The sequence below is a fragment of the Patiria miniata genome, unplaced genomic scaffold (assembly GCF_015706575.1).
Source record: "Patiria miniata isolate m_02_andy unplaced genomic scaffold, ASM1570657v1 HiC_scaffold_22, whole genome shotgun sequence".
NCBI lineage: Eukaryota > Metazoa > Echinodermata > Asteroidea > Valvatida > Asterinidae > Patiria > Patiria miniata.
The window spans coordinates 12,121,066-12,141,811 of record NW_024037061.1 but is presented as its reverse complement, the minus strand read 5'-3'; the positions used below and the strand labels follow the sequence as shown (position 1 = coordinate 12,141,811).

The 20,746-nt window shown below is 39.4% G+C and overlaps 1 protein-coding gene and 2 long non-coding RNA genes across 3 annotated transcripts; 1 reads left to right on the top strand and 2 right to left on the bottom strand.

Moving 5' to 3' along the window:
* The first annotated feature begins 2,562 nt into the window (after positions 1–2,562).
* Positions 2,563–3,715, top strand: LOC119730073 (protein phosphatase 1D-like). Its single transcript, XM_038202859.1, has 2 exons — positions 2,563–2,905; positions 3,681–3,715. Exons 1-2 carry the CDS (start codon positions 2,563–2,565, stop codon positions 3,713–3,715), a joined length of 378 nt encoding a protein of 125 aa, XP_038058787.1.
* Positions 3,716–6,914: 3,199 nt separating this feature from the next.
* On the bottom strand, positions 6,915–9,494 carry LOC119730887. Its single transcript, XR_005271404.1, has 3 exons — positions 8,967–9,494; positions 8,063–8,250; positions 6,915–7,908 (listed from the first exon to the last, which is right to left on the bottom strand). It is a non-coding gene; the product is annotated as an uncharacterized LOC119730887 (long non-coding RNA).
* A 9,955-nt stretch (positions 9,495–19,449) lies between these two features.
* LOC119730152 lies at positions 19,450–20,688 on the bottom strand. Its single transcript, XR_005271343.1, has 3 exons — positions 20,599–20,688; positions 20,211–20,257; positions 19,450–19,687 (listed from the first exon to the last, which is right to left on the bottom strand). It is a non-coding gene; the product is annotated as an uncharacterized LOC119730152 (long non-coding RNA).
* Positions 20,689–20,746: the final 58 nt, after the last annotated feature.

Genomic DNA, 20,746 nt, shown 5'->3' with positions numbered 1-20,746 from the left:
GAGAGGGATCGGGCACGTGAGAGGGTTTAACCAATAAAAGGGGAAAAGAGTCCGATTTTCATACGAGTCCGATTTTCATAATTACGACAGCGGCGTCAACGTGTGTGATGTCATCAATGTCAGTGCAGGTTCTCGATCCATAGATAGTTGTGTAATAAAAAATATCGCACCCGGAACACGGACCATACAGAATCCCAACTTGGGTCAAGTCTACGCTCATGCATACATTCCATCTGTGTTTTCCATTGATATGATACATTAAAAAAGTTCTCGATCTTTTTAATAGGCTGTCTACAAACTCCCCGATTAATTTGATTAGCCTCTTAATTCAATTCTTGGCTAAAAATAGTCCCCCAAAAGAGTAAATAAACAAAACTCACCAGCTTGACTATTGCTCAACCTCCCCCTCTCTCTTTCTCTAAATTACCAAACTAACGGTTACACTGTAAAAACAGTGTTTAGCATTTAAACACATCAGAAACGTGTTTATAGTTTAATACGTTTAGGAATGTGTTTCAATTCTAAACGTTTACCACTTTTCAATATTGTGAAACTAAACTCCCTGGTTTGACCTAAATCGTGCTGCTGCACAATTTTAACGTGTTGTTAGATGGGGTTACGATCGAGTATAAGCTTTATGTGGCCTCTCTGGGCTCCCATGTATTTTGCACTAAATTTAGTCGGGCACCATTTGAGACGGTGTTGTCATTTTGTAATTTTATTGTGGTCTGGAAGCCAGACTGAGGGAGCGATGGTCGTGTATCTGGAACCTGTAAACGCCCTTTGATTAGCGCAATATGTGAGGGAGCAGGCTAATGACCAGCGTGGCAGCTCATGCACGATGTCGCTGTATGTGGTCTGACGTTACCGTTTTAGGCTCAGATTTTTTCCCGACTATCCAAATTTCCTGAAGAATGTTCATGTCGGACGAGATCGTGGGTGCAGAATTCTCAAGCCTTATGGCCTTACTGAGGTCACCTCAAGCTCCACTCTGAAGGATATTCTGGAAAGTTTTAAGGGGATCGAAGAGTCATCTGCAACATCAACCGACATTTGAAGAAGTGAAAAGGAGGGGGAAAAACCCGCGTCGACGCACCACTTTTGGGACAGGCTCCATACTTGAAACCGGAGACTTCTTTTGTTTGGCCTTACTGGTGGAATGATTTATTGCCCGCAAAAAAGGACACGTTTCTGTCTGATGATACTATAGACGACGCGAGTTACTTTTTGCCCAATCAGAAACAACGTTTCATTCATCGCTCACAATCCCTGACTTTTTTTGTAAGTGTTTTATAACCAATAAACAGTTCACTCCTGATTTCTTGACATCAAAAGTATGTGATTTATACAAATACACCGATCATGAAAAGGACCAGCTCGTGCAATCATTTCGGGGAAAATAAAGGTTGAGTTGATGCTGAGTACGGAAAGTTAACCTAAGCGTGTCAACAATATTATTGTGGTTATTTTGTGTCATGCAATTCAATTCAATTCAATTCAATATTACATTTATTTCCATACTAAAATAACAACATAACAGAAAGCAAAATACAATATTGTGGAGGCACAATCCTATTGTAGCGTAGTGCCTTTAGAAGACACATTGACACATTGTCATAAAAGTTGGTATCTAAACATTTCTATGCAAAACCCCCTACACCTGGGGTTTATGTAGAAAATATCAGATGGTTAATTATTACTCCTCATCACGCTCAATATTAACTTCGGCAGCGACCGCAAGCCCCATTTGAAAGAATAAGTGAAGATACCAACTTTTACGACAACGTGGTCGTAGTAATATGTGTTGCATTCGATGTAAACTTGGAACTTCGCATCTTGCATTTGGTTTGTGTGACTGCTCTGTATTCCGACACCCCTACGTCCCGACAACCCAATGTTCGGACAAATCTATCTTCCAACACACCTTTGTTCCGACAACCATTGCGTTAGCCCATTTGTGCGTTGGGGCCGGATTCCTGGCCACTTTCATTTGACTTTTTTAGCAAAAGTTTTTTGAGATTTTAAAGATAATTTATTTATTATTTTGTTTAGAATATACTGTTGCTCTTAAAACGTTTAACTGTACTGAAAAGTGGAGAAAATGAATTGTGTATCATAATGCATGACATCGCATGTAAATATTATTGTTGAAAGGTAGACTTGATGACAAGTCGTTAGACTATAGTGGTTTATGTCCGTCACCGGCGCAAGTAATGTGGGGCATGCACTGATAAAAATGCCCGTAAATTACGGACTCCGTAAAGTGAAATATTCCGTATTTTCGGGGTAATTATACGGATCTTTCCGTAAATGCGAATATTAATTATGCTATAGGAAATTTGGTCCACCTAATAGTTAACTTGACTAGATTGACCTTTTAATCTGGGTTATAGAAAATGCGCCTAAATGTTAACCAGTTTAGTCGGCCAATCTTTTCGATCGACCAATCAAAACGCCGCTTTTGCACACGCATGACAAGAACTTCGTGGTCAAACCGTATATACACAAAAGAATCCCATCGAGCGCGCGCAAAAAAAGCCAGTGTTGATCGCGCATTGCAAAATGGAGTTCGTGGGCGCGAGCACCGGCAAAAAATCCACTCCCAAAATGCCCGCCAAAAGACAAGTTCTCGGACTTCGTGTGACCAGTGATTCCAATCAGGGTGGTAGGGATCACATGGAAGACATGATTTCCATCCGATATGAGCGGAGGAAGGACAACGATTGTGCCTTCTTCGGTGTTTTTGACGGGCACGGGGGAAAGGAAGCCGCCGTGTTCGCGCGTGATACGCTGTGGGACACGATCAAAGCTCAGCGGGGATTCGAGTCCAAAGACCCGGAGAAAGTCAAGCAGGCGATCAGCGAGGGATTCCTCAAGACACAGGACGCCATGTGGAAGAAACGAGGCAAGAATATCCCCATTTTAATGTCTTTATTTTCATCAAATTTTAACTTAAGGAAGTGGCTAAATCCATTTCCCCCAAATTAAACATTAAACCATGTTAACCGCATCAGTAAATGGGTGAGGGCGCTGTTCATTTGCCGAAAAGCATCGTAGTTTTTTAAAATTCCAATAACAGAATTTTTGAAATCATGCTTGGGGAAAAAATGTTGCAACCTGACGCCACTTTTCATGCTTTTTTTCTTCATAGGCCTATCATCTCAATGAAGGTAGCTCTACTGAGTGGAGCGTTGAATTACGGGTACCCCTCCATACAAACGCTCCACCGATTTGCCATACTTTGGTGACGGCGTCACAGTAGCATAGTCACAAACCCACGCGAGGACAAAAAGACCTCCCAAAAAACCGGTAAAAAGAATACAAATGAGAGAGACAGTTACCCGGGATTGATCTACACATTCAAGACATTCCATCAGACCCCTTACATTGTCCCAAACAGCGAACATTTTGAAGAAAAACAGCAAAATAGTCTGAAAACTTACAGCTCAATGTGTTCGCCGTGAGGCTCAATCCTTGCACCGGTTTGCCGGATGAAGGCGTCTGACGTGACGTCACCGTCGTTGCTCGATCGAAGAAAAATAAGTCGCGCTTTATTAACGACTGTTTCGTGTAATAATACGTGCTACCATCCGCGCCGTACGACAGTATGGGCTTTGAACACACGCAAGGTGGAGACGGCTGAAACGTATTTTAATAACAATGGGATTTTCATTTGTCAGTATTAGCATGGAGGAAGGAATCAGTAGTTCTTTGATACAAGTTTCATGTGGGTATCTGTCGTCATTAATTTGTTTTTAATTTAGAACGTGTACGCTTCAGCCGTCTCCACCTTGCGTGTGTGTTCAAAGCCCATACTGTCTGAAACCTGGGGACGACTGGATTATAACTGAAATAACACCACCTGGATACTCATTTCATCATATTCCCAGACTGCACAAAACAGGTGGAGGGGTAGGATTCCTCTACAAGTCTTGTTTATCAGTATCCATAAAGCCTGATGTTGGAAACTTCTCATCATTTGAGTCCATCCATGCAGAAATAACTTGTAACTCAAAATCAGTCCGGCTTGTCAATATATATCGGTCTGGAGACTTCAACAGCCATGTGGACAACCCCTTGGAAAGTATTTCAAAGCGGTTCAAATCTCTTTTATCATCCTACGGGTTCATTCAGCACATTAATGAACCAACTCACCGCAGTGGTCACTGTTTGGACCTGCTTATCACCCAGGAGGATACTTCACTCATCTCAGATTTAAGCATTCATCCTGGACTCTCTGATCATTTTGCTGTCATGGCGACTCTTCAGCTCCAAAAGCCACCCTCGCCAACTATGTCTGTGTCCTCCCGCCACTTCAAAAACATTAACATTGATAAATTTCGCAATGATGTGGTTTCAGCACTTTCGAACATCGACTTACAGAACACCGACCTACCTTGCTGTGTTGAAAAATATCATTCAACTCTCAGTGGTCTGCTTGACAAGCATGCCCCTATGCGAACACGGACTGTAAAAATACCACCAAATAGTCCATGGTTCAACGAGGAAATTCGTTCAGGGTCCACTGTACTAATTCAAGCCCCATTGAAAACAGTGTAAAATCAACAAAGTTCAGGGCCAAGTAACATGCAAGCTAACATCACTGGGGTTTCTGAAACAAAAATAAATTATTGTCTTGTCTTTCATCTTTTCATTTCTTTTCAATTTTACGTACATTAGCCAATTACATTTTTAAATATTCACACCCAAATAAAATCACCTCCCGAAAAGCGATAGTTCCCGAGCCTGCATGTAGCCATTTTACAAGTGGCATCCTTCCACTTTCACAGGCAAATAGGACCCATTTTTCATCCGTAATTTTATCAAGCCTGCCCTCAGATGGAAGCCCCAAAACCAGGGAGTTGATCCTTGGGTATATTTAAACAATTCCACCGTTTTTAAAGCCAAACGGTCTCCGTTTTCAAAAGAAATTGTGGGGGCACTTTTTATGCTAATCAGCTGGCGTAGAAATTATCGCTTGAATTAGTTCAGTGCACCCTTCAGCTCGGAAAAAAAGACGACAACTCGAGAAGAAATGGCGCTCTACAAAACTGACTGTTCACAGACAAGATTACTGCGTCCATCGACGTATTGTAACTGACTGTATTGTTAGAGCTAAGAAAGCGTATTATTCTTCTAAAGTTATTGGTTGTTCTGGTAATCAGAAAAAAATATTTGGTATTGTAAATCGATTACTCAATAAGAGTAAAGTTCCTGTTATGCCTTTTTCAGTTTCTGACATAGCCCTAGCTACCCAATTTTCAGAATTTTTTGTCAACAAAATTGTCACTTTACGTAATGATTTTTCTCAAGCATGTATAGCAAAGATAATATTGCCCCACAAAATGAACTTAATCATGCTTATCTTACAGAATTTCAGCCAGCCAGTGAGACAGAAATCAAGAAATTGCTCGCCAAATCTCCATCCAAATCCTGTGAGCTTGACCCAGTTCCCACCTTTCTTATAATAATAATAATAATAATAATAATATTGGACATTTATAAAGCGCAAACATATCCACCGAGGTGCTCAAGGCGCTATACATAATTGTATACAAGCAAAACAGCAGCAAAAATTGGTAAACAAAATCAATATGAATTAAGAGTATGTCCACGAGAGGACCATGCAGACCGTGACAAGGTGGGGGTCGGCGGATTTGGTTAAAATTTGGGGGGTAGGTGGGTCATAGGTAGCCTTGAGGTTGTACAAAATATTTGGCCAATCTGACCTCCGTAGCAGAAAAAAGAGCCAAAAATGTGTTTTTATTAGTGAAAAATGGTGATTTTTATGATTTTGGGGTACAAACGTTTAAACGCTTGCTGCTCAACAGGGGAAAGCAGCAGAGAAATGAAATTTGCAGGGTCCTGAGGTTGTATCCTGACCTAAAACCAGGTACTCAAAATTTAGAAAAAAATTGCTCTTAGGAGGCAACGGCACTAAGGGTACCCCCAAAGTTGAGTCATAGAAATAGCGATCTTTAAGTCGCCGTAGCGTCATTAGTGCAGGTCTTTGAACAATAAAACTCAGGTGAAAGAGAGTTCTTATCATGGTCTTTAAGTATCAAGAATAAAAACATTGTCAGCAGTTTTTAGTATAAAATGGCAGGAGTCTGTTTTACCCCTATTTTTCGCTAGTAAAGGGACGGGGGAGGGGCATACAGTGTGCCCCCCCCCTTTCTGTATTTTCAAAAGTCGACAACCAATTTTCATGAAATTTGCTACCAAGTTTTATATTTCCAATTTGTAAATAATGACGTCAAAAATGTTTTTAAAAATCTTTAACAGAGGGCTTTTTTTTTGCACCTTTTTGGTCAAAAAGTGTATTTTTCACATAATTTTTGTCTTTTTTGCTTGAATGTTATGAAAATTGGCAAACGTGTATATTTTTTCATGATCAATAAAATTAAAACCTATTTTAATACTGGAGACGCCATAAGGGGTGCTATAATTCCTTAATTTATCCCATTTTTAGGGTAGGGGGTTCACTTTAAATCAATATGGCCGCCACCTTTCAGAGTCCAGGATGGAATGTATACCCTGCCTGATTTGTGGCAGAGGGAGTCCCCACAAATGTTCCTATACTCAACACACACTTGTCTTTTTGTTAACAGAAGTATCCCCCAATAATCATCTAAAGAATTCCTGAGATTACCAGAACACAATGAAGACACAATGGGGGGGGGGGGTTACACTGCCACATATCGTGCACCAAATGTGGGAATGATGAGGCTTGGATGACAATTCTGTTATTTTTGGCATGTTAATGTAACCCGGAAAATTAATAAACTTGTAAAATAATAAATTGGATGAGAAAAACGCTAAATGTTGGGGTACTCGTCAAAAATGAGATAGACCTATATGGGGTAGGAACAAGTAGAGAGGAATTTGAATAAATAGAAACAACGACAAACAAATTTTTAGAAAGACCAAAAAAGAATGATTTATTTTACCAACCAAAATTTGAAGAAAACCTTTCAAAAAACCAATAATCAAAAAGGATCCAAATTTACTTTTATCCAAACCTTAAACCTGTTATCCACCCCACCAAATAAGTAAAATGGTAGTACTACAGTCGACTTTTGTTATAAAGAACACTTTTACAAAGATGTCCTACTGCTGCTTATAAAGAGCAAATTCTGAGGTCTCGAATCTCTAGTTCTCTTTGTGTCTTTTTGTTTCGCTGTCCTTTTAAAGCAACATTTCTGTTTAAAGAGGTAGTTTGGGCAGTCTCACCGACCTTGCTATAACGAGAGTCAACTGTACAAAACTAAATTGAACTTTAAACTTAAATGGAAGTTGAAAGAAGAAAACTGAACCAACACAGTATCAAAATAGAATGACACATGGAACAACCTAACGATCAAACTCGAAAAAACAATTGAATATAAATCAAGAAATTGTTTTCCTTCTTAAATTAACATTAAAAAACAAGAACAGTCACTGTCTTCCAATAACAAACCATGATAACCCTTTGTTTAAACACAAAATACGTAAAGGAAGAGAACATGGAACCACTAATGCAAAAATGTTGGTTAAAAAGGATGCAATGAAAAAAAAATGAAAACAGGCACTACTATCAAAATTTTGACCACTTTGTGATGATTCAGCAGTTGTTTCACCGATTGTAATCTTCATGAGCCCATCTTCTTGACGTGGTGCTAAACAATGAAGAACTAAACCAAAGGCTTCCTTTGCCTTCCTTCTATAATAATGGATGGTGCTATCAGATGCTTCTTCTAATGACAGATGAAGCTGCCCATCAACAGCAGACATTTCACCCCGAGTAAGGAAAGTTTTCAGGGATTGCAGCTCCACATTCTTTGGTCAGGGGGCTGGAGCCCAAGAAGAGTCAAGTGCACCTACATCCTGTGTAATATCTCTATCAGTTGATGAGGACTCAGATGTATGCTAGAAATAATCATGAGAAAATAAAAATAGTGAGATGCGTGCTACATATAGGGTTGAAATACAAATTGATGTACTCAAAGAAGAGTGCTAACAATTCACCTGTGATAAATGAGATGCAATATGTCATGGTCCATTCTTAGTTCACTCTCATTACCTCATGAACTGAAGTGCACGCTGTGTCGGTGGGTTGGAGAGATGGTACACCAGCCGGTGATGTGAAATCACTGATTGTACACTGATGCTCTTCTTGTTCCTTAGAGAGCACATCGCTAGATGGTAATTGTTCCGCTGTCTGGTGCGTAACTGCTTGTTTGTGCTAAGATAGACAACCTCTACAGATACCTGAAAGTCATATGAACAGTGAGAATTAACAAAGTGTTAAGGCCGCAGCAGGCTTAATATTTTTTTAAAGTAAAAGATATAAAGCGGGGCGTATGTAGCCAACAATATTGAGCAATAGATGCCTTGAACAAAACCCATGTCATAAATCCCCCCCCCAAAAAAATAATAATAATAAATACATAAAAAATAAGACATTTTCTTTTATTATTTTATATTGCCTGTATTTAATTGCACTTATTACTTTTTCTTTTTCTGATGTGGCTGGCTCAGGAGGATTTGTATAAAAGGGGAAACAAATCTGAAATTGTTCTTGAAGTTGTAAATGGTCTGATGAGTCACATCTCGTGAATAAAAGTAAAAAAAAACAATGTAAGTGCAAAAAAATATATATGTTTCATTCCCCAAACTGCGCTTGTTCAGTGCAGTTCCAACTTTCTTTATATAAAACAAAATAAATTCAAAATCCAGCTCCGGCTAAATATCCACCATGTGTGTCCACTGCCGAAAACCATGTGTGTGGTCCAGAGCTGTGACAACCAGTATTAATTTTTCACACAATAATAAATTTCACTGGTCCCAAGTCAACTGCATGATAAGGGATCTAATTGATATAACCTACCCAGGAACAAAGTCAGTTGATCAGAAATGGACCATGACCATGATTAATTCATTTCAATTTTCAAAAATGTATTTTTGTTTGATTTCTGTCTTCTTACCTGTTCCAACAGTGATCAGGGTACCCCATCGATCAAACATCTATGATCTCACGGCTAGTTGCTTTAGTCACACCACGGAATGGTTTGCCTTTCCCTTTATGGAGTGGATGACAACACTTCCTTGATGATGTCCAACTCAACCCTAACTTGTATCTATGCGCTGGACGTATTGTCTTATCTGTGTATGCATCGACGTCGAACAAACCACATCGCAGGAGGATCAGTTTTTACTCGACATTCACATCATATGCAGCGACTTTCCACTTCTGCAAATGGCTCCGTATGTCTTTTGTGCATCGATTAAGTTGCACTGTATTTAGTTCGCGCAGATAAGAGGGATTTACACCACATTCGATGGCTTTGCTATACTCAAAATTACTAAAATCACATTGCAGCCGCACAGACGGCATGTCCATGGCTACCATTTTGACGGTAATGTAATGCGAGGGCGCCCTCTTTCGATACCGCGCGCTAACTGGGTGGGCGGCAACAGGACGTTCCCCTCCTACCGGATCAGTGCGCACCACCAAAGGTTGCCCACTCACCCACCCATCCAATAGGTGAAGTCTGCAAAATGTAGATTTTGTTACGCTCTTACAACAATTCCTGCAAAATGTCAATTAAGGGCAACCAATTGCACTCGGAACTGTCTAGGGGGCTATGTAGGTTTGGTCTTGAAAATTAGGAATTTTTCAACTTTGTTGACCGTGAGCAAAGAAAAACAAGAAGAGCTGACAGTTTTTGTATTTGTTATTATTGTAGTCGGATATCTGAACTATATTTCCTCCAAGTTTGTTGACTCTCAGCCCTGCATTAATTAAGTTATGGTTTACCGCGTAAAGGACTTCATTTCGTAATAGAGCTGATACGTGTTTTTCTTACGCCTATATCTCCGCAGTGAATGCTTGCATATCAAAGATTTACATTTCATCGTTTAGAGGAGATTAAACCCTTTCTTTTGATATGTAGGTCGACAGTAAACGATTTAGTTTAAGGGTATAAACGAGGCTATAACTTAACACCTGAAACAACACAAATTTACTCCCCGGAAGTCACCCTTTTTGCTCAAAACTGTTGGTGCCCCGTACTCGGCCACCGTGTGATTATTTATCGAGCTACTCCACCGAGTGGTATCGTCTCAGGTGGGGATCAAATGGCCAAGATTTGAACTTAATTCGCTGACCCCCCACCTTGTCGATTTTTCAGGATTTTGCATGGTCTTCTCATAAACGCACACTTAATAAACAAACTAAACAAATTTTAATTTGTTAAGGAAGCAACGGAAGAGCAGAAAAACAAAATAAACATAAATGCAGGGATTAATTGAAAGCTAACGACATGAGGTGAGTTTTGAGAGCTGTTTTGAAGGACTGAATGGTTTCTGAGGTTTTGATGCGAATAGGTAGCCGATTCCACAGACGAGGTGCTGCTACAGAGAATGACCTGTCTCCCCAAATACGGTGTGATTTTGGCTCATGTAGTAGATGCTTGTTACTGGATCGGAGAGTGCGGGAGGGTCTGTAAGGGGAAAGCATGTCCATGATGTATGAGGGGGCTTTGCCATTTAGAGCTTTGTAAACCAACAACATCATTTTATAGATTATCCGAGAGGAGACTGGTAACCAGTGTAGATTTTTCAGGATTGGGGTGATGTGGGAAGATTTTCTGGTTAATGTGACCACACGTGCAGCAGTGTTCTGAATACGTTGGAGCCTGGTAAGTTGTTCTTGCGGAAGACCAAACAAAAGGGAATTCCCCATGTCTAGCCTCGACGTGACAAAAGAATGTATGATTTGTTCAGTTGAGTTGTGGTTGAGATATTTTCTGATTTTGCTGATGTTGCGAATATGAAATGAAGCTGAACGAACAATGTTGGAGATTTGACTTTTGTGTGACAATGAAGAATAAAAAATAACACCCAGATTACGGGCTTGGCCAACTGGAGTGATATGGGAATCGCCTATACTAATGAAGGGAATATTGACTTTTGAAAGTTGTTGTGGGGAGCCAATCATCATAAATTCTGTTTTATCATCATTTAACTTCAAGAAATTATCTTGCATCCACTGGCGAATTTCACAAATGCTAGTCTCTATTTGAGAGATGCTAGAATCGGCTTCTTGTTGTGAGGGTTCAAAAGTCAGATATAATTGGATTGCTGTGATGTTCTTGTTCCTTTAATTACTCATATTGTTAACAAATCTCTTAATACCGGTGTTTTCCCCACTTGCCTTAAAACCTCTTACATTCGCCCTCTCTTAAAGAAAAGTGGCTTGGATAAGGAAGTGTTCAGCAATTACAGACCCATTTCAAATTTGAGTTTTTTAGGTAAAACTATTGAACGTATAGTGTCCTCCAGGTTACAGGTATTTATGCGGGTCAACAATCTCACTGATTCATTTCAATCTGCCTACAGACCGAATCATAGTACTGAAACTGCCTTAATACGTGTTCACAATGACATTCTTACTGGTCTTGATCAACAAAAAATTACTGCACTTATTTTCCTTGATTTGAGTGCAGCATTCGACACCGTGGACCACTCCATACTTCTGACTCGTCTGCGTATAAACGTCATCGGTCTGCGGGATCGTGCTCTGCAATGGTGCCAGTCCTACCTGGAATGTAGACCACAATACCGCCGTGTCGGGGATGCTGCCTCAGAACCTGTCCAACTTGATTTTTCCGTTCCTCAGGGTTCGGTTCTCGGCCCGCAGTTGTTCTCATTATACACATTCCCTCTTCAAGAAATCATTCAGAGACACAACCTTCAATATCACACGTATGCGGACGACACACAAATATATGTCTCTTTTAATCCCTCACAACAACATGCTCAGTCCTGCATCACTCGCACGGAGGCTTGTGTTGGTGAAATTCGTCATTGGATGAACGACAACTTCCTGAAAATTAATGACAATAAAACTGAGTTCATGTTGATAGGTTCTCCACAGCAACTTTCCAAAATCTCTATTCCTTTTATTACTGTTGGGGACTCTCACATCAAACCAGTCAGCCATGTTCGCAATCTTGGTGTAATTTTTGACTCGTCGATGTCGTTCATGAATCACATTTCTAACACAGTTCGCTCTGCTTTATTTCACATCCGCAACATAGGAAAGATCCGAAAATATCTTGATCGCGCTTCCACAGAACAGATTGTCCACTCCTTTGTTACATCTCGTCTTGATATGGGAAACTCACTTTTATTTGGGTTTCCAGATGTTCAGCTATCCCGTCTCCAACGCCTACAAAACACTGCTGCACGTGTGGTCACTTTAACGACAAAACACTCCCATATAAAACCTGTCCTTTTGGATCTTCACTGGCTCCCAATATCGTCTAGAATCATCTACAAACTGATGCTCATTGTCTTCAAAGCACTTAATGGGCAAGCACCTACGTACATCCTGGACATGCTCAATATATACAAACCATCTCGCAACCTTCGATCTGGAAATAAATATCTTCTTCAAGAAGTCAAATCTCATCGTACCTGGGGGACAGATCTTTCTCTGTTGCAGCACCACATCTCTGGAATCAACTACCTCTTCATATCAAAACCTCCACTTCTATTCACTCATTCAAAACATCTCTCAAAACACCTCATGTCGAAAGATCCGTTTTTTCGTAATTAAACTGATTATGTTTTGTTTCGTTTTCATTGTAATAGCGCCCTGAGAACCTTGGTGGATATGTGCGCTTTATAAAACTTCGTTATTATTATTATTATTATTATTATTATTAAAAGACACAGTTGTCAAACCTTTTTATTTTACTCACCAAAAACTGTTACATCTACGGGTACAGTTTGGAAACCAGGACGTCCAGTTTTCAGCTGACAGAAGAACTGCCCTTCATCAGATGCTGTAATGTTGTTTATGACTAGGGATAATCGCTCAGTCAGGAAATACTTGCCGCTGACAATGCTCGGGCCTTCATAGATAGTTCCCTCAAAATTGGAAATGACTAGGTTCTCTGTGGCTACAACGTCTTTGTACCAATACGCTGAGTCGACATCTCTGATGCTGAAGTTCTCATCTGTGATCAGAGGGCATTCTACTTCTTCGCTTTCTCCAAACTGTAGATAGGTGTGCTTGCCCAGCGGCAGGACTTGACTCAGACAAAATATGACTGCAAATTAAATTATAGCAGGACAGCTTGGTCATTCCATGTCAATTCAACACGATTTTGTTCACCCGACCCTCACAGATCATGTAATATAATTGGCCTTTAGAAGAAACTCCCAAAACTGAATGTGTTGTTGGTGTGTAATCTGGCTCGTAACTTTGTGAGATGCGGGTCAACGAACTGTTGACTAATGAGCATGACCTCCGAAGTAATATACAACATTTGCAAACATCGAAAAATAAAACTACCAAGTTTTTGCGAAATACCTTAATAGGACGTTGGTAAATGACAGTCTAAAGCATCCTGTAAAATTATGGCACCTGGTATACTGTCATTTTCAAGAAAAGTGGTATTTTTGTATCAATTTCCAACGCTGATCGGCCGATCAGCGTTGGAAACAACTGGCTTTTTTTCAAATACTGGCCCCAATTGACTATTGCACTTGTTTGCAATCGATTACAAACCTATGAACGGGTACGAGCCAGCTAGACTGGTTCCCTGACCTTACAATTCCCCAATGTATGTAAACTGCTCTGTTTCTTCTTATATGGAGTCAGGGAACCAGACTACAGGTAAATGATCGTTTTTCTTGGTTTTTATAGCATTTTCGAACCCAAAACCTCCAAAAAGTCAGTGTAACTATATTTGCTTTATATTTCCAATCCCCCAATTCCATCCATTTCTGAAAATTACAGCAAAAGCAAATGATGTATATTCCCTTTAAATACTTATACGTGTATATCCAAAAGTATAGCACCTGCAAAGCGACTGTGTTACATCATCTAAGCTCTTCGATTGGCCTCCATAAAACGAAATCAAAATGGTAACATGAAGCGCAGAGAAAATGCATAAAGAAATTACCTTTATCGTAGTTTTTTTAATGTTTAATAATTTATGTCAGATATAAACAAAAGTCTTGGAAAATGTTGTGATTGGCACTCTTAAAGTTTTTAAAGGTATGGAACGAGTGAGTCATGTCAGTGAGACATAATGGAGCAATTTAGTCTGAACACTCTGGGACCATCAAAAAAAGGTGAAAAATGCCCAGTTCAAGTAATAAGCGACAACTAGCCTAAAATAAAAATACAGCTATATACATATAGCGTATGTATACCCCCCCCCACCCCCCCCCCCCAACACACGCCCACGTTTGTACTTTTTGGGAAGACCATATGTTTTGTACACGATCGTTATGTACACGATCCTCTATTGTTCAACGTCTCCTATGCAGAAAATCACTTACATAGACATGGACTACTTTTGATTGAGGCGTACGTCTAGTAATACTAGTATAGTCGTGTTCCCTAACGTGGCGCACTTTGAAGCTTACCCGACTCTCCTCGTGTGGTGATGCCAAACCTCTTTGTTGACAAACCTCAAATTCATGCAGTAAAATACTAGTACTTTTACCTTATTAATGCTTGCCATTTAACCTCTGTGAACAATATTGGATAAATTTGGATTGGATTGGATTGGATAAATTTGGATTGGATTGGATTGGATTGGATTGGATAAATTTGGATTGGATTGGATTGGATATTGGATACATTTGGATTGGATTGTATTGGATAAATTTGGATTGGATTCAGTGGATTGGATTGGATAAATTTGGATTGGATTGGATTGGATTGGATAAATTTGGATTGGATTGGATTGCAGTGGATTGGATTGGATTGGATAAATTTGGATTGGATTGGATTGGATTGGATAAATTTGGATTGGATTGGATTGGATAAATTTGGATTGGATTCAGTGGATTGGATTGGATAAATTTGGATTGGATTGGATTGGATTGGATAAATTTGGATTGGATTGGATTGGATAAATTTGGATTGGATTGGATTGGATTGGATTGAATAAATTTGGATTGGATTGGATTGGATATTGGATAAATTTGGATTGGATTGTATTGGATAAATTTGGATTGGATTGGATTGCAGTGGATTGGATAAATTTGGATTGGATTGGATTGGATAAATTTGGATTGGATTGGATTGGATAAATTTGGATTGGATTGGATTGGATTGGATAAATTTGGATTGGATTGGATTGGATTGGATAAATTTGGATTGGATTGGATTGGATAAATTTGGATTGGATTGGATTGGATTGGATTGGATACATTTTTTTAGCAGAGGTCATTTTTGCTAATTTTTTTAGCAGAGGTCACGTCGACCTCTGCTAAAAAAATTGTATAATGTATAAGTACAAATATTATTAGAAATGCATTTGCGAAACATGCGATTATATTTTGATATTCCCCAAACACATCGCGGTTGAAGATAATTTTGGACTAATTAAAGGACGCGTTACACGTGTTTAATTGGCTTTGCTATAGTGTGCCTCCAATTTCAACTGTAGGCCTGATGGATTTTGTGGCGAATTAGCATGGCGTTGGGATGGTGGTCAAATATTCAGCGATGAAATTATACGTTTGGGGTTCAGACAGTGGCGTAGCCACGGTGGGGGGGGGGGCGTGGGGGGCGACAGCCCCCCCCCCCATGAAACCTTGTCGCCCCCCCCCCCCAGTGGCCCCCCCCCCCCCCCCCACTGAGATTTTGAGTTTCTAAAACAATTATCATTGATCTACACATGACCCCCCCCCCTTATAATGTTCCAGCTCCCCCCCCCTCCCCCCCCCCCCCCCCTGAAAAATTCCTGGCTACGCCACTGGGTTCAGATGCAAAACATTTACTATATAGACTCTGGTTTATTTCTACAAAATATAATTCTATCAGTTTGCTTCCAAGTACGTGACTAATATAAACTTTACTATTTAAGAACACCCATCACCCTGGTAGTATGTTTACTATATACTAAAATACAGTTTTATCAATGAGAATATAATCACTACTAATGCTGTAAAAGGGCGACACTTCCATAGACTTGTGCACAACATTTTTCCATCTTTAATGTCACCTAACCCCAATTTTACCTTATCTTACTCCACGAATTCCGGTAGATTTATGTTTTGGACCACGAGCAATCGATCTAGCCTATTTGCGGCGGTAAAATTCCTTCTCCAAATGGTAGTTATATAGAAAAACACCAAATTGTCGCCCTAATCAGGAGCGTCGCCCTCATATAGAAAAGCAAAGCAAAAAGTGTCTCCCTAATAGGGAATTCGTAATTTCAAGCGCAAATTTTATATAAAAATATTCAAAAAATTTACAATACATTAAAATCACAAGAACATTAAATTACCAGATGTAGAAGTAATACAATTACATGCATATAAATTTCAGTAAACTACATGGGCCCAAGAACAAAAACAAATAAATGTAAAACATGTTAACGTAAAAGTATGCTTAAAACATTTACACAAAATATGAAAAAAATTAATTTTCCCATTTGTACATTTCATGGTCATTAGTATATTACGTAAAAATGATAAAACTAATGGCCTACATAATAATGTGACATATTTTAAGTGCTCGATGTGACATATTTTAATGGCTCGATATATATTCATCGTTATAATTTTATTATAATTATTCCGAGAAAAAAAAATGGAGTCAATAACAAACATGAATTGAGGAAATATGTATGTGTTCCCGGCCAAAAGCAGTCGGAACTTTTTTTAAGCAAATGAACCTCAAATGACGGCAAAATTATAATTCAATATTTCTATGGCAGGCGTTTAGCCTGCAGTTGGTGATTTCAACGTTAAACAACAGTTAAAATAAATGTGAGCAAAAGTTGCTTTGCCATACATGATTTTCATAGAAGCTTTGTTATTGGTTTCATTATAATGAAATAAATCCATAAAAAGGAATGGAAGATCAATCTCTCCTATAAAAGTTCACCTATCATAATAAAGCGATATACAGTTTCAGCGTAAAATTTATAAAAAGGTTAATAGTGCATATCCAATAACGCCCCGTTTAAGTGAACCTTCGGTAGATCTATTACCACAATCCAAATTTAAGAACATTCGAGATAACGAGATATCTTTCACGCAGCGATCCCAAAACCCAAAAATTCATACTTTAAAAAAAAGGCGCGCTTTCCCTGTCTCTTTCTTCCATATTTACATCACAGGGGTGTGATTTTTTAAGATGTTTCCTGATTTCATGATTTTGTAAAGAATCTCTTTTGAAATCTGGTAACCTTTTGGTTTAACCGTAAATGTGTTTTTAACAATTAAGTTGATAGGAGAAAGAAATTGGGTATTGTAAGTGGTACCTTAGTTTAGGTATATACAAACATATAGACCCTACATTTCTCTTTGGCCATCGGCAAACCTCAAACCCCATGGGCGTCGCGAGGGGGGGGGGCAAGGGGGGCACTTGCCCTGGAAAAGCAAAAAAAAAAAGGAAGAAAAAAAAAAAAAAAAAAAAAAAGAGGCGCAAAGACAAAGTGGTATAAATTTAATGAGTTGGGGGGGGGGCAAAATGTCCCTGCCCCCTCTAAAACTGATAAATCGAGAATGTGTTGAGAAATACAAGCAATTTTTGGCAAAAACAATTTGGCCCCCCTCTAGAAAAAAATCCTGGCGACGCCCATGTCAAACCCTCTGCCAATAATTCAGTGGATTCTACTAATCTCTCCTGTGACATAGCATAAGAGAACATTGTTTGGATGGGAACACGCGCTTAAAAATTCTCCTGTCGATTGATGTAAGCGAGATAATTGACCGCCAGTCGTCCGCCGAGATGAGAGAACCGTGACTCGTCAGTAGACCTCAGTGTTGGAGGTCTCGACCAAAGTCTTGGTCTCGAGACTAGTCTCGAGACCATTTTTTTAAGTTCTCGACGATTTTGAAGTCTCGGAATGTTGTGGTCTCTGTCTCGACTCCAAATGTCTCGGTCTCGGACAAGGGTCTCGGATCAAGACCTTGACGAGACCCGTTAAATGAGTGTTTGAAGACAATTATTCGATTAACCGCTTATGGAGTCGACACTGAATCACCTGGGCAAATCTATGATAACGCATAGTGCATGTCAAAAGAATTTCCGCAACTAGAGCATGCTTATCGCTAGCATATCGCCGCTCAGTCAGTAGCATGGACTGTTTGTCAAAATCTGTTAACAAACCGCGTGTCGTGACGTCCGTCACGTGCGTGCATTGACTGATGGTGACAACTGGACTTGCATGAAAAATACATTGCACACTGCACGCACGGCAGATGTGTGTAGTCACCGTGACTGCATGTAAACATCCATGCTGAGAGGTTCTCGCTCGTAGTATAACGGTGTAACGTTAAATATTTCAGAAATTATTTTGAGTTGATGATTAATCATTTATATAAAGTGCTGTCTTGTCGAATTGAAAATTATGTCAAGCAACTCGTTAATCATAAAATTTGCTTTTAAGGAGCATAAAGAGTTTGTGGACAAAACATCAGGGAAAAGAAAGCAATCAGCTATACCTTGCAGATTTTGTTTTAGTCAGAAGCGTATTACCGACCAGGCAGGGATGAGTTCGGCCTTCATCAGGCACGTGAGCCGTGTCCACAAAGTAAAGAAAGTACCTATCACCCTATTTAAACCATTTATTAGGCCCAATAATATTAGCCCCAAAATAATTGAACCAACATCTCCGTCAATTTGAATTAACGTTAAACAAGGGAAAACCTTACAGATGTAGGGCCAGGATGAGGTATGTTGCACCGTGTGTTGCTGGGCTGAGGGCCAAGTTCGCCATGTTGAACTTTTTTCTTACGTGTTGTTTGACAATTTACCAGTTCAGATATGTTGAAGTTGATGAAACAGAGTATAATTGCTGCAACTAATAATAGTTATTTTCATATTAAAAAGTAATCAAATTATCAGCAAGCTTTGACTTGAGTAGGATTGAAGCCGAGTGATAGTAAGGTTTTGTTTTGGTCCTCAAAGTTTTCACGGAACATGGGCGCCACCATCTTGGATTGAGTGCGCCCTAACACGTCATTTATTTACTTATTTTTTTTTCTCAAAAATAGTTTATGTCCACCAGTTGTCCACCCAAGTTTGCTTAAATTGTTTTCATATTGACTGGTTAATTTAAATGGATAATGGGGACATTTTTTGAAAACAAGTATTTTTTTATTTTGATTTATTTTTTCTCCATCAAATTATTTCAATTTAATATGTTTCATGTTAATATGATTTTCCTTACTGCAAATAACTATAACTTTATTAATTGACTCATTTGCAGACACAATGCATACATACAAAACAAGACTCAGGCAGACAGTCAGCAGCATACCATCACCAGTTTTATTACACCTGGTGCACATAGCAGCATTTTTTTTTTTAAATGAGGTCTCGGTCTCGGTCTCGGACTATGAGGTCTCGGTCTCGGTCTCGGTCTCGGATGGGGAAGTCTCGGTCTTGGTCTCGGTCTCGGACTATGAGGTCTCGGTCTCGGACTATGAGGTCTCGGTCTCGGTCTCGGTCTCGGTCTCGGACTTTGAGGTCTTGACTCCAACACTGGTAGACCTGCCGTGATATGGGCGGTACAGACGCTCCCCTACTCATACTCCTTCAGGTTTAGTTCCGGGGGTGCCGCGGGTTGCTTCGAGTGTCTGTACACCGTGCAGACCCCAATTATCACAAGTAGGCAGACGAGAGCTATTACCGGGATCAGAATGGCGGCAAGGGGAGTACCTACGACGGAAACAGAACTTTGCTGTAAGATTTTTGAACACGGGACCAAATAACTTTCAAAGCGAATTTTGTTTGTTTCAATGGATTATTTGTTTACTACCTTCCACTGTAAGGACGTGTTTAGGTTCATTTGCAAAATGTTGATTAGCTAAGTAAGTAGTGTTTAAATTTGATCCAAAAAAAAATTAAATATTCGAAATAAAAATTGAAAACCTGTCGGATTTCCTGATCATCTGTTAACTTTTCCTATTTTACTTCGATGTTGGTGTATTATGCGTATTTAATTATTATATTTTTCATGATGTGGTGACCACCAACATACGTAAATCCATGTACAAAACATTTATTTGGCCATTGTACAGTATGTCTCTGGCCTATTAATTATTCTATGGTAAAATAACGTTTTTACAAAGAGGAACATCGTTGCTCTTAAATTCTCCATACATACTTAAAAACAAAATCAAAAGACAGAGAGCCAGGTTTTTGGAATGTCATCCACGATTTTTTAATTTAAAAAAAGTACCTTTTATTGATGTCTGGCAAACGTCACCGGTGAATCCAGCAGAACAACTTTAGTAAGAAAACAATAGAAAGGTTTTTGACGTCATACTGCAAAACATGATATGCCTTTTTAACACAATGAACATGTGCGAGGGCCGTGGTAGAATCGTGTTAGTTTAAGTACATGCATACAACACTAATGCACCAATGACAAGTTGAAGAAGGTTTCTGAAAGTTGCCAGAAGTTACACATGTGTTATAAAAACACACACACACAAGAAGACTATCGAAAATAAATCGGCCTAAGAAAAACAACCTCTATTTTCGTTGCCGTAAGCTTTCATGACTGTCATTGCCATTGCTATCACTGTGATTGTCACTGCTGAAGAAGCAATAAAATGTGAACCTACTTGCAGGAGAACTGGACCCTTGGCACTGCTCCTTCCCGCAGACATTCCCCGCCATTTTGGCAATAGTCGGTAGGGCATGTGATCGACTCCGCTGTATTTAACAGAACAAAAAAGACGATCACTGGGCCTCGTCTTAATGCATGAATCC

Bases quoted from the DNA above. Each gene is read 5' to 3' on its own strand.
- LOC119730073 (XM_038202859.1), top strand. From the start codon at position 2,563: ATGGAGTTCGTGGGCGCGAGCACCGGCAAAAAATCCACTCCCAAAATG. The intron at 2,906-3,680 runs GCAAGAATATCC...TTCATTTGTCAG, and splicing joins CGCCATGTGGAAGAAACGAG to TATTAGCATGGAGGAAGGAA.